This window comes from Hevea brasiliensis, unplaced genomic scaffold (assembly GCF_030052815.1).
Source record: "Hevea brasiliensis isolate MT/VB/25A 57/8 unplaced genomic scaffold, ASM3005281v1 Scaf486, whole genome shotgun sequence".
NCBI classification, from domain to species: Eukaryota; Viridiplantae; Streptophyta; class Magnoliopsida; order Malpighiales; family Euphorbiaceae; genus Hevea; species Hevea brasiliensis.
Window position 1 is genome coordinate 1 of NW_026615013.1, and position 14269 is coordinate 14269.

The 14269-nt window shown below is 33.9% G+C and overlaps 1 protein-coding gene and 1 non-coding gene across 2 annotated transcripts; both read right to left on the bottom strand.

Annotated features, from left to right (window-relative positions):
* Positions 1 to 3711: 3711 nt before the first annotated feature.
* Positions 3712 to 5121, bottom strand: LOC110640261 (phosphatidylinositol N-acetylglucosaminyltransferase subunit P-like). The gene is made up of 4 exons (XM_058142406.1): positions 4935 to 5121; positions 4394 to 4466; positions 4091 to 4209; positions 3712 to 3921 (listed from the first exon to the last, which is right to left on the bottom strand). The coding sequence occupies exons 1-4, from the start codon at positions 5119 to 5121 to the stop codon at positions 3797 to 3799; spliced, it is 504 nt and encodes a 167-aa protein (XP_057998389.1). The 3' UTR covers positions 3712 to 3796.
* An 8600-nt stretch (positions 5122 to 13721) lies between these two features.
* Positions 13722 to 13828, bottom strand: LOC131177454 (small nucleolar RNA R71). Its single transcript, XR_009146926.1, has one exon. It is a non-coding gene; the product is annotated as a small nucleolar RNA R71 (small nucleolar RNA).
* Positions 13829 to 14269: the final 441 nt, after the last annotated feature.

The following is a 14269-nucleotide window of genomic DNA, read 5'->3' on the forward strand; positions in this document are numbered from 1 at the left end:
CGCCGGAACTCAAGCCTCACCCTTTCGGATTTTCTTTTTTTTTTTTGTCGAAGAATGCGCACACACACCGGAACACAAGACTTACTGTACCAACACTCACACCCAGGTAATTGTTAACTGAGTGGAGCCTTGACAACGCTTATAAAATAAAATAGAAGAAGAAGAAAACCCCCAACTCCATTGTTTTAGGAATAATGAAGAGCTTAATTTTTGAATCAATTTGATTTCGATTAAAATGATGAGCTTTGCTGCCTCTCAGTGCCATAATGCGTACATGCACCTCATGAAAGAAAGAAAAATATACCCAAGAAGAACAGGACCATTATATATATAGTTGAACAAGGTAGGACTCACATTGAACTTGTAGTGCCTAACCATGCACTCCACTGGCGTCGGAAACAGCTGCAGGCAAGCCATCAGAACTAGGAGCCTAATCCATAGTGCTATCTTCATCCTCCTTCCGCCTTTTTGTTTTCTGTCTCCCACACAAGCAATATTTTTTGTATTCTTTTATTTTGTGCACTAAGAAATGTGTGACCAATGCAACCTTATAAAGGCACAGTTTTTGCTGCCATGTCGTTTTAGACAATTAGGTAGAAGCAAGAATACTTGAAGGGAAAGCTCTCTTTATAGCATGTGGAATGAAAGAGCAGAAAGAAAACTGACTAGAAACTTCAAGTGCTTTCTTGTGTATCACACAAAGTAGTTATCCATCAACTAAAGACATTTTTTGAAGCTAAGCTAGTTGAGCCTCTTGATGCCATTTTTCAAATGACTAGGTGGTCAGCAACTGAGTTTGGTCCAACCGTATTGGGTAAAGTACACCCGATCCCATCTAACATATAACCCAAGAAAAAAAAAAATTAAAGTGCATACCTTAGCATAGAGCTTTTTTTCATTCTTTTGAGGCCAAAGAAATGACATGGGCAACAACCATAGCATTTAGCTTACTTTCTTATTCTTTTTTTTTTTTTTCCAACTAGCCTTATTATCCTTCTTAATTAGGTTCTATTTTAATAATTGCTGTTGAATTTGCACCACTTGATTGGAAAATAAGTGCATTAGAAAGGTACCCATTAACCTACAAGTTTTTATTTGGGAACTTTAATATGCTTTAGTTAAAACTATCACTTATTTATATTTTCATACATGAGTTATTTATACAATGACGCCATAGATCCCAACTTCTTCAAAGTTATATATATACGTCTAAATCCTTACCAAATAATATGCATTTTCTATAAATTTTTTTTGGCAAAGATCCTTTCTACTGGCAAGATAATATTGCTGATGGAGAAAAGTAAATAATTTTGGATACAAAAGCAGTCAATCATATTAATCTTTTCACTTTGCGTTACGATGAAATTGTATAGAGATGGATAAAGGCATGGACGTGGTGGTTAGATGAAAGATACACAATGGATATTAACTGTGAGGTTGAGAAATGCTTGTCATGGATATTGCTGGGGTGGAAAAATTTTGCTCTGAAAGCTAAAGATCTTAGGGTGGGTAACAGCTCATCTAACCTCTCTCTAGCTAATTCCACTTTGAGGAATTTTAATAACATAATACAAGATGGCGGCTAGCAAATTAAGTGGGTTTAATTGATTAATTGCTACTACTGCTCTTTCTTCTAGAAGTTAATTGGTTATCATAGCATAATCATTAACCGCTTATGAGAAGGATCCAATACATGTTCGAAAGATGTTTGACTCATATTTGCTCTCTTAAATAAATTCGATCACAAAAATTTTGGGTGTCCCTTACATATTCTTAATTTGTTGAGAGCAAGACATTTCTTTTAGTTATCTTTAATTTGTTTACTATAAATACAGAGCTATATAACGATAATACATCTTAATATTTCTATAATTAAATGAAAAGTACTTATATTTACATTTTTTTTAAATATATAATTAATAAATATGAAATTATTTAAATATTTCATTTCGTATGTCTCATAACTTATTATAACTTTAACATGTATTTTATTTTTTTTTCTTTTATTAAAAATAAAGCATTCATTGATAGAAGATAACCACTGCAAAACCCAGCCTTAACCAGCAAGCTTAAATATATAAACCCATAAACACAAAGATATAAATACAAGAAAAAAAGAGGCCCCGATACATAACCCAACCAAGATAGAATGCCCGTCGGCTCAAAATGCACAAACTCTAGGTCTGACAAGGTGAAACAGAAACTGGAAGCAGCCTCCTAGCAATATTGATGTCTAGGAGAGAACCAACCTTCAAAGGAAGAAGAACCTCAACAGCTCATCACCATCCATAAACTCAATCTTCTCGAAATGACACTAGGGCCACAAGACAACTATTAAACAAATCAAAGCTCAGTGATTCCGCGAGGAGAGTCGATGAGTAAAGCTCAATGGCATGTTTGTCTTTTGGAGTTAGGCGATAATCAATAGAATGTCAACTAAACGACTTTAAGTTACTCATCCTCACGGCAACTCACAGCACACTCCCACTGCCTCACTTAGAACGATCAGCCATACCAAACCACAAAACTTCTCTGGCCAATAGAATTTTAGTGAAAAGACTCTTTCTAAAAAACCACAAAAGCTACAAACAAGACCGACACAACCAATCTAAAATTCCGTCCAGAGAGGACGAGGAAAGACCCACATCTGAGTGGAGAAAAACAATAAATATGATAAAAAAAAAAAAAAAAAAAGAATTGAGTCTCTACAAGAAAAGAGGGGAGAGGAAATTTTCTCTGAGAGAGTTACTATTTAGTATTTAGTTTATAACTTCATATGATATCTAAATAATTTCTCATCAACACTCACCCAAAACCAAAGCTCCCACGACAAGCCCTCCTGAAATAATTTCCAAACTGGAATTTCAAATCCGGTTTCAAAAAGTCCAAATGTTGCTGCACTTCCTCTTTGAGGTGTGAAATTTACTGGCAAATATATTTATATTTTAAAATTCTCAATTACAATTACGCATTGAATTACAAAAATTCAAGAAAAACAGCATTCTTTTCAATACTATTCTATAAAATAACAACTTAATAATTTTAATTTTTATTAAACTTTAAAATACATAATAATTATTATAGAAAATAATATTATTTTAAATTAATATGATATAAATACAAAATACAAGTGAATAGAAACTATCATTTCCGCTTTATCATATTTCATGTACCAAATAAATCAAAATGACTAGGCCAATAAATAATCACCATATACCTATATTTATGTAGCCAAGAGCATTTATCATCCTAGAAAATATAATTTGAGTTTATATATACACACACACACTAAAAGTTGATTTGGCATCATGAAAAATATGCACCATTCAATCACTCATAGCTTTTCATCGATTTTTGCTTCACTTCCCAGGTGAAATTTTGCGTTAATATATTGTTTTCCTATATTTCCTTGATAGGTTGCAACTCGGACTTTCCTATAGCTAGAAGCTAGAGAGCACAGTGCAGAGCTGCTGCCGTCCTGATAAGCAAAAACTTTGTCTCACAGCAAAATTATATATTATTCATCAGCATTTATTGGACTCACCAATCACAACACATATATGGTGTTCCTATAAAGGAGTTGATCAAAATCCTGTCACACTTTAACAACCCTTTCTTACTTTTCATCCCAGAGTAGAAGCATGATGCAGGTTGATGTTCAAATCCTGTGTCATTGAAAGCCAAGACTTTAGAGCAAATGGCTCTTGTTCCTCTGGGTAATGGTCATTTATCAGTCGTAACAAACCAGAAGAAGACATGTCCATGAGGGGAACAGCCTTGTCTGCGGGTGGATCTGTCATTTTATATTGTTTAACATGAGAACGTTTATTTTATTACTACCAATATCAGATATGGGTTCAATGGGCTGATCAACTTGCTTAGTCAAAGGATCAGAGTCTGCAGGTTCCCTGCTGAATTCATCTGCAAAATACAAGTGCAGGATGATATAACATCTACCAGTAATATGGATGTTAATAGAAGTGTAGCAAATGTTGCATCACGATTACTGAATCAGTGAAAGCCTTTAAATAATTGATTGTGTTTCATGGATTTCTCTAAATGAAGAAACATCCACAATGAGCAAGCTTACCAAAAATTGAGGACAAGGAAGTTGGGGGAGGGGTTGACAAGAACTTGAGGCCAAAGTATAATGCAAATGCTAGTACCACTGTAACTGTGGCATAAGTTGGAATGGTCAATGCCCAGTACCTAAGAAGTGTCAGCAAAAGTTAAAAGTTAGCCAACGAGATGGCCTCACACTAAAGCATTCCAGCTATTTATCTTATCCGTATTCTATGGTCAAACAAGCAGCCTTTTGGCAGAGGAAAAAATAAATCTAAAGATCAAAACAACCTGGAAAAAAAAAATTAGGATGATGTGCAACGCCACTGACCCATTGGGATAGTAAAAGACCCCAATTGAGTGCAAACAAAGTTCAGGAATGTATGCCCATACCAAGAAAATAACTGCTCAGGCAGAACAATAGAAATCAATAGTAAATTAATAGTTGCTAACTCTTGAAGCAAGTCATTGAGTGGAATTCTTGAAGAGAAATTTTCTGATAAAGTAAAGCAATTATATCCACTGATCATTGATAGCTCAAATTTGATACTTGGAAGAGGTAAACAATAATAATACAATGTTAATGATGCAAAAGTACAATATTTCTCATATAAATATAGAATACAAAAATATATTTTATTATCATAAGATATGACTGAAGCAAGTTTTGTAACAGTTTATAAACTTCATCAAATCCAGAAAGTAATGATAAAGAAAACATTCTGTAAAGGTTGAGTGTTCCTTAGCAATGAAAAAACATTTAGGCATTCAAGAATATCATAATATTCACAGGAATTCATAATTTCAGAGTTCAGACAACAGCAACTTCAACACAATGAAATATTAAAAATAAATGATTGGAAGAAGTGGACCTGTAGCCACAATAGTTGTAATGGACCCTACAAAACCATAAATTTTCGAAGTTTTTAGTCCATGATCTCCAGACGCTCCGACGCCGGATGCTTTGTCATCAGGGTCTTGAAAGTATAAAGTTGCCCTTCTCCTCTCTGAAAAAATTAGGATTCTTCTAGGACTACTAACATAATAGTGATCTTCCATGGCTGGATCTTTCAAAACACTCTGATGTTTCACTGCACTCAGGAATTCTTACTGAAGCCACCAAAGACAGAGAACCAAAGGAATAAAAGTTACAGCTGTTATGAAATACAATCGAGAGAGCAGAATACAAATTACAGCCAAATTGCCAACAGTAAAATCCTATTATTTTTTATAAAATTTAAATAATCACATTAAAAAATACTTCTAATAATATTGAAAAACATGAACATCACAAAAACAAGTAGGTTCTTATCACAGCTAATAAAGCATAGTTGTGTTATCCTCAATAGGATCCCTGGTAAAATAGAAAACCATGATTATCCAAATTTAAATAATATTTAGCCTATCAACTTCCAAATATGCACTTAACTATGACAAAAGAAATGATGCTACTCTTCTTCGATTGGTTTCTGTTTCAGAAAAAGGGAAGTAAACATAATGGACTTCCACCCAAAAAATTGATTTCTATTTGTATGGGACTGATTGATTGCACGAGATATTTAGACCCGGCAATTCTAACCAAATATCTAGAAAAACAAAAGTTAATCAAAACAGAAACAGCCATTCTGCAAATAATTGCACAGTGATAGGAAAGGATATTTCATTCTGCATTTCCGCTTTCTCTTATCAGAAGTGTTGGGTTCTTAGACATCTATGCGGCGTCCCATTGGTATCAAATTTCACACAGAGCAAAAGGGGCAACCATTCACTGATTCATCATTTTCAAATGCCATTCATTCAAATAGAGCTATGGTTTCTTTAAAAAAAAAAAGAAAATTTATTCAAAGGATGCCACCAATTTGCAAAACCCACAGAAAATCAAATTAAAAACATCTATCTTTAATCACAAACTACGAATCAGAAACAAATTTACACACACAAGCTAAGTAAAACCTAAAAGAAAATTGGATATAAACAAATCTAAATCTAAAGAATTTATACCCAGCACCTGACAAAGTTATTCACAGAAGGCGCCAAAAACGTTTGTTAGTTTGTTACTCTAGCTTGGCATTCTGTTAAAGGCTAATTGTAGATTGTACAGCTCAGCTAGCTAGCATTCCAGAATTATTCTCTTGTATTCTAGATTATTCTTTTCACTTGTATATATAGAGCCTTCTTGTATCATATCAAACATATGAAATGAGAATATAATTCTCTCAATTATCTTTGCTCTTCTGTTTGGCTATTTTGCCTTACTTGTTGCATGGTATCAGAGCAACGATTACTGTGGCCTGAGATACTCTGAGTTTTTTCTTCATGGATGAGGAAATTCTGTCCAGGGGGTTTCTGCCAACACTGCTGATTCTGTTAATGATGGGATTCTCGTCAACAATACAATTTCTGATAATAATCCTTACAGCCTCCACAACTCTAATCACCCAGGAATGCTATTGGTGAGTGCTCCTTTAACTGGGCTTAATTATTTGTCATAGAGTGGATCTATGAAAATTGCTCTCAAAGCTAAGGATAAATTGGGTTTCATAAATGGGAAGTGCATTATGCCTAATGTTGAGTCTCCATCGTTTGAAAAATGGGAAAGGGTTGATAGTATGGTTTTGTCATGGATACTGAATTCTATTTCTAAAGACCTGGTGGAGGCATTTCTGTATGCATCTACGGCATGTGAACTATGGAATGAGCTTGAACAAAGGTTTGGTGAGAGCAACGGCTCATTGCTCTACCAAATCAGACGTGAAATTAGCTCTTTTACTCAAGGAAATCTATCAATGATAGTGTATTTTACTAAGCTGAAAAAGTTTCGGAACGAATTATCTTGCTTGAGAAACTTCCCAGTTTGCAATTGTGGGGCTGCCAAAACTGTTGCAGATATTAAAAATGATGATAGATTAATTCAATTCCTCATGGGCTTGAATGATGGGTATGACCATGTTCGTAATCAAATTCTTTTGCTCGACCCGTTACCTACTGTGAACAAGGCATATTCCATGGTACTGCGTGTTGAAAAACAACGCGAAGTTCTTTCTCTACCAGATTCATTAGATAATGCTAGAGTAATGATGGTTAAGGAATCAAATTATAAGGCTGAAGGTGCAAAAGAAACAAATGCACAAAGGAATCAGAGTTCTGGTGGTAAGAAGCGTGATTTTGTTAAGGAGGATCATTTTTGTACTCACTACAAAGCATCAGGTTATATGCAAGATTCTTGTTTTAAGCTTCATGGCTTCCCAGATTGATACAAGGAGCTGAAGCAAAAACGAGCTAATCTGTAGAATCAAGCTTATGTAGCTCGTACTCATGACACACCCATGGATGATGCCCCAGCTGATAACTCCCCACAGTCAAATGATTGGACTACAAATCTGCCCTCTGTTATCCAATATAAGAAATAGCCAAATACATGAAGGGTAAAGCAACTATAGAGACAAACACTGCCAACTATTCAAAATTTGCAGGTAATGGACCCCATTATTGTTTCTTTAGCAAAGGTGATGAGGATACGAGTACCTGGATTGTTGATACAGGTGCAACCAGTCACATCTATTTAAATATACATAATGAATGTTGAATTTATCATAAATTAAATTAATTAAAATTATCAATAATAAAATATTTTCTGCAGCAAATGGTAAATTCAAGTCAAATCTTAGAGACTGAATTATTAATTTTCGTGCACTTGTGTGTAATGAAAAACGAAAGAAATAAAGAGTGGGGGGTTTTGTAACACAAAATCTGAAGAAATCAGGAATTCAAGAACTAAATATTAAAATCTCAATCTAAACAAATTTCAGTCCAAGGTAATTCTCATTCCAATGCATTGATTTGATCATAGACAAAAGAAATACAATTATCTCTTATTGAATACTTAACGTAGATTTACCAAACAGCGAGGTAAACCCCTGACTTTCCTATCCTCATCAATTCGAGCCCAGCACTCTTATTGACTCTAATTATTAACTGAGTTGGTATTAAGCAATCCTCATCAAATTAATAACTGCTTTAAGAAAAAGAAGTAGTTAAGCTGAACAATAATTTATGAAGCATAAATCATTTAATCCACCCTATTGTTTCCTTAGGTTATTATCGAAAACTGGGATCATAATCAATAAAACCTAATTACTACTTATGTTCAATCTTACACAACAATTACGGATTATGAAGATGAACTAGCAATTGATCTCATCAAACAATCAACTAATAGGCATTTTTAACAAATCATTCAATAGATCAAAGACAAATAAATCAGAAAACAATAGATATTCAAAAAGACATAAATTAAATTAAGAACCTGATTTCACAAATCAAGCAAAAGAACTTGAATCCCTTGAACTGAATTAAAAACTTAGCCACACATGGCTTACAGAAAATAAAGAATTCTAAAAGATGAATGGAGAGGCTGCTGAATGACTTTGGAGGCGTCCGAATGCCCCTTAAGTCGGGGGCTATCTCTTCTATTTATAATAAATGGTCTAGGGTTAGGTTTTTAGAGTCTCTGTCAAAAACTGCAACTGGAGCGAAATCAGGAATCTAACTGTCGACGAATACACGGCCCATGTATCACTAAACGGCCCAGGGCCGTGTAACTTACTGGAGCTGAATGGGCATGTTTTGCATGGGCACAGAAAGTTACACGAGTCTCCAGGATTTACACGGGTTAATTTATACGGCCTGTGTACTTTGTTTCTTCCTCGGTTCTCTGGATTCCTTCTGGCAGAATGTTACACGGGTCTCTAGTTATGCTTACACGGCCCGTTTATTTTGTATCAACAATGCTTCTCAATCCTTCGACCTTTCCAAGCTTCCTTCCACACTATATTGCTCCGGAACTTCACCAAAACCCTGAAAAATACAGCAAGAGTCAAATTTCTCTATTCAACACAATTATTTCAATAACTCTCTAAACATGTGCCTAATAGATAACTATACTTAATCAACTGAATTAAACATAAAAACACATTAAAAACACTAAATATGATGGGAGTAAAATTAATAAATTATGCACTTATCAATACACTTGTTTATCTAAACACACAAACCATTAAATCTTTCACCAATTTTTTTACCTGATGGAACAAAACAGAATGTAACATGTGTAGGCACTATTTTTCTTCACCCAAAATTAATTCTCAAAGATGTATTATATGTGCCTTCTTTTAAACACAACCTTCTCTCTGTTAGCAAGCTATTGCAGACCACTAACCTTTTGATTCACTTTTTCCCTTCCCATTGTACTTTGCAGGACCGCTCGACTAAGGAGGCTGTTGCTATTGGAAAAGAATGTGCAGGTCTATACAAGCTGAATATATCATCTTTTTTTAATACCTTTCTACAGTTTAGTTTGAATTGCAATAATCATGGTTCAGTCACAAACTCTTGTACTCTGTGGCATGAACGGTTGGGTCATTTAGCCAAGTCTACCATATTTAGAATACCTACTCTTAATATTTCTGTGAATGAATCCTCACCTTGTGAAGTCTGTCCTTTATCAAAGCAACATCGTTTACCTTTTCCCAGTAGCACAATATCTAGTAAAAGTGTGTTTGAGTTAATACATGTAGACCTATGGGGGCCATATCATATTCAAACTGAAGGAGCGGAAGCATAATAATTGGTGCATTGGAGCATTGAATTTTAAAAATTTTCTTCTAGGGTTTCATGCATCATGCCACATCTCTTATGTGCCTAATTAATTTCAATGTTCAATTGCATATTAAAACACTTTTAATATGTATTAGGATCTTCATTTGCCATTCAAGATTGTGAATTAACAAATTAATTCAATTAAACCCTAGTTTAAAAGAGGAGTTTGGGCACTAACCTCTTTGATGTACTATGGATGCAATTGACACTTTTAGGAAGCTCCTAGGACCTCAAGTGTTGTCCCTCTAGCTTATCCACACCAAGATCACCAATGAGTAGCCCCCAATTTTGTTTTTGAAGCCTTGCCAACCAATTATAATTTAGGGTTTTGCCTTTAGAAAGGTTATATGTGTGTATAAGATATTAGAAACAATTTCTAGCAATTTTAATTCAAAGGGAATAGAGTGATTCTCTTTGAATTGATGAGAAAGCAAGAAGAGGAGAGGGAGAGACCTTTGTGCCGTCCCATATATGGGAGAAAGAAGATGTGGCTCAATTTTCTTGTAACTTCTCTTTATATACTTAGGTCAAATAATCACTTAAACCCTTTGCCACATGTCACCACCATATTGCATTTTATTTTTTATTGACTTAATCTCATTAAGCCAAGTGTCAAAGCTAGACTTAATCTTGACTTTGATCATCTTGCATGATAGGAAGACAAATAGCAAGTTTATATGGTGCCATGTGTCACCATCTCATAGTGCCACATTTCACCATGTGAAATGATCAAATTACCATTATGTTTTAATTTTGAGTTCTCAACTCAAAATCATTATTTCTCCTCTTCTAATCAATTTATATTAAATATAAATTGATTAATTAATCTCCATTAATTAATTTCTCACAATTAAATTCATATTTAAACACTTTAAATATAAATTTAACTTTTACTATACATCCAATAACCTAGATTTGGTTTCAAGTCATGCTAGGGACTTTACAATCTCATTGCAAACTAAACTTATTTAATTAATTAATTAAACTCTTTAATTAATCAATTAAATCACATTTTACTTAGTGATTATCTTGTGTATGTGTGTGACTCACTAGGCTCATCACTAATTGGTAATGAGATATGATATTAACTCTTAATATCATCAAAACTCTTAATATCATCAAAACTCTTTCTTACCATAAATAATTTCTCTAAATCATTTTAGGCATCTCATAGACTATGGTTGACACCTAGCATAGCATGCCATGGCCACCCAATCAGTAATAAGGAATACCTTAAATGAACCTTTAATCATATATTACCATGCACTAGAATCTCTCTGTTACAAAATCCCAATTCGAGCTGGAGTCATGGTTAATGTCAAACCCCATTTGCTATGAACATTATATTCTCTTTTAATTCTAGTTCTTGATTAATTAGATTTTCTTGTCAGAAATTCTTTTCTGAATAAATCTGTCTGTCCTGGCCAGAAACTTGAAACATCAAGAACAATTAAATGAACATAACATTTTATCCCTATTTACTTAGGGTAACAGATTCCATCTTGATCAACACCTATCTCCATATATAACTAGTAGGAGCTAACACATGCCCATATACCCATACACAGTACAAGTATGAAAGCAGTATCAAACTCAAACCACCTATATACAAGATAACTGTGTTATCTCAGATCTAAAGATTATATGCACTGATATGATATATGACAATGTGATGCATGCATTTCAGATCATCATTTAGGAGTAATTTTTGCACATAATTTACCCTTATTCATAGCTATTATTTTAGATATTAGTATATATTTAGTCAATTTTGCAATTTTCACTTTTCTTAGTTTAATTTTTGGAATTCATTTGTTTTGTAGGATAAATTTGGAGAAATTTGATGTATTTTGATCAGAGTAGCCATTTGGAGGAGATTAAAATCGAATTGCAAAAATTTTGAAGTTGAGTAAAATGGCCGAGGCGACACAACTGCAAAGACAACCGAATTAGCTTATGTCGCAGTTGTGTCGATCGTCGATATTCACGCCGAGAGCGACACAACCCGCGACACAACTAACTTCGGCTTATGTCGCTTTTTGGAAAATTGTTGGCGTGGCATTTCGTTACTCGACCTTTTACCTCACTTTCTCTGGATCCTTCCCCCTTTTACCCATTCTAGAACAGTCCCCTCGCCTATATAAAGTGCCCTTTATCACTTTCTTTCCATAGAGAGCAAGGGAGGCATTTTTGGCAAGATTAGAAAGAGAGAAGGGAGCACTTTCTGCATTTCTTTTTCCAGCAGCTGCAGATCACGTTTCTGCACTTTTGTGCAGCAGAATCTGCTGCAAATTTGCTGGGTTTTTCTACCCCTTTAGCTTACATTTCCATTATTTCTTCATTTCTTCATTTGGGTTTGTCTTTAAACAATGATTTGTGAGTAGTTTATTGAGATTCTAGAGATGGGTTTGTAAATATTGATTTGTATTGTGGTTTTGAACTGATTTAGCCATTTAAATGGGATTTGTTATATTTTGATTTATTGCTTGTGTGCTTATTGCCTTGCTTGATGAATGGGCCCTCATTAAGTTAAGTTTTAATCCTTAATAGATGGACTGAAAAGTGAATATTGGGGATGGATAATCTTGCAATAAACTTTATTTTCTTGGTGTTAGAAATAAGCTAAGAAGATTAAGGGGAACTTTCCAAAAATCAATTAGAGCTTTAAATGGGTTTTTGTTAGGTTTGAAATACCGTGAAAACAGGGTTTGATTTAATGAAAACCAATTTTGAGATGCTTGAAAAAGGTTTCAAAAATTTAAGAATTGATTTCCCTCAAAATTGCAATTCTCATGTGTTTGGCTAAATTAGGGATAAACCACATGCAAACAATATTGAAAATCCAATCTCTAGAATCAATTTAATTTTCATTGAATTTAGATTTAAATCCTCCAAATCTCATAAATAGCAATTTCAATTTAAATCCAATATCTAGAATTACTTTATTTTTTTAGATTTAATTCTTCTTAATTTCATAAATAGAAATTTCAAATTAATTTTTGGTAATCTAGTCTAATTAATTTTAGTTAATTGTTTGATTTAGCATTAATTCCTTAAATACCAATTTTAATTCCAAATTTCATTTTACATCTTTAATTTTTGTCTTAATTTTAATTTTTAGATTTTATTTTCAATATCTTTTAATTTTTGTCATTCTAATTAGCTTATACTTTTATTTCCAATTTAAGCACAATTCCCTGTGGGATCGATATCATTTTTTAAAACTATACTACTGTGACCCGTGCACTTGCGGACACCCCGTTACCAAGTTTTTGGCGCCGTTGCCGGGGAATTGTTTGTTTTTAAATTGGATTTTAATTGTTTTAAGCTAATTAGAATTTTTATTTTCTTTTATTTTCACTATTGTTCCTTGTGTTTTTCAGGTACTTTTCTTGTTTATGAGACGATCGAAAAGCACAAGTGACACCGAATTGTTGTTCAATCCTGAAATTGAAAAATTCTGTCGAGCCAACAAAAAGGAATACAAAAGAAGAAAAGAAGCAGAAAAAGAAGAACAACAAATATTTGAGCAAGAGGAGACAATATAAAATATGGAGAATCAAAATAGAGCTATTGGTGGAGATAATGGAGGAAACGAGCAAAACGGTCAAAATACTATTGTTAATCAAAATGATCCTCAAAGAAGATCCATGTTAGATTATGCTTTTCCTAGATGTACTGATGTGAGAGATAACAGACCTATTATTGGAGCTAATCAATTTGAGTTAAAAACTGGTCTCATTCAAATGGTTCAGAATTCACAATTTGGAGGTAGCCCACTTGAAAATCCTCATTCTCATTTGAAGAAATTTTTGATGATATGTGGTACACAAAGACAACCTGGAGTTTCTGATGAAGTTATTCGGCTCACCTTATTTCCATTCTCTCTTTGGGATTCAGCATTGGAGTGGTATGATTCACTTCCACAAGCTATTATAGCTACTTGGGAGCAGCTATCTCAAGCTTTTCTATCTCAATTTTTCCCACCCGGGAAAACTACTCATTTGAGGAATTTGATGGTAGCTTTTAAACCAAGAGATGATGAAACTTTGTATGAATCTTGGATGAGATTTAAGGAGCTTGAAAGGCAATGTCCTCATCATGAAATACCCAAATGGATGATTGTTCAAAATTTCTACACTGAGTTACTCCGACCATAAGAAACACAATTGATTCACAAGCAGGAGGAGATTTCATGAGAATGACAAGTGAAGAATGCTATGATCTATTAGAGAAGATTGCTCATAATACCCATTTATGGGGAAATCCTAGAGCACTTGAGCCAAAGAAGGCTGGGATTTATGAACTTGACTCAGTTAGCTACATGAATGCAAGATTTGACCAGTTAACTCAGCTTCTTAGTGATTTTTGCACAAAGGCAACAACCTCAACTCCTACAACTATGCAACAAGTTGCCTTCACAGATGGAACTCAAAGTTGTGGAGTTGATTACTCTTCTTATGGAGATGATTATTTGCAAGAACAAGCTGCTTATGCAGGAGGTTATCAACAGAAACCTATGGGAAATGCTTATTCTAATGTGAACAAC

Bases quoted from the DNA above. Each gene is read 5' to 3' on its own strand.
- LOC110640261 (XM_058142406.1), bottom strand. From the start codon at position 5,121: ATGGAAGATCACTATTATGTTAGTAGTCCTAGAAGAATCCTAATTTTT. The intron at 4,467-4,934 runs GTCCACTTCTTC...CTGCCTGAGCAG, and splicing joins TACAACTATTGTGGCTACAG to TTATTTTCTTGGTATGGGCA. The intron at 3,922-4,090 runs GTAAGCTTGCTC...TGTATTTTGCAG, and splicing joins TTCCTTGTCCTCAATTTTTG to ATGAATTCAGCAGGGAACCT.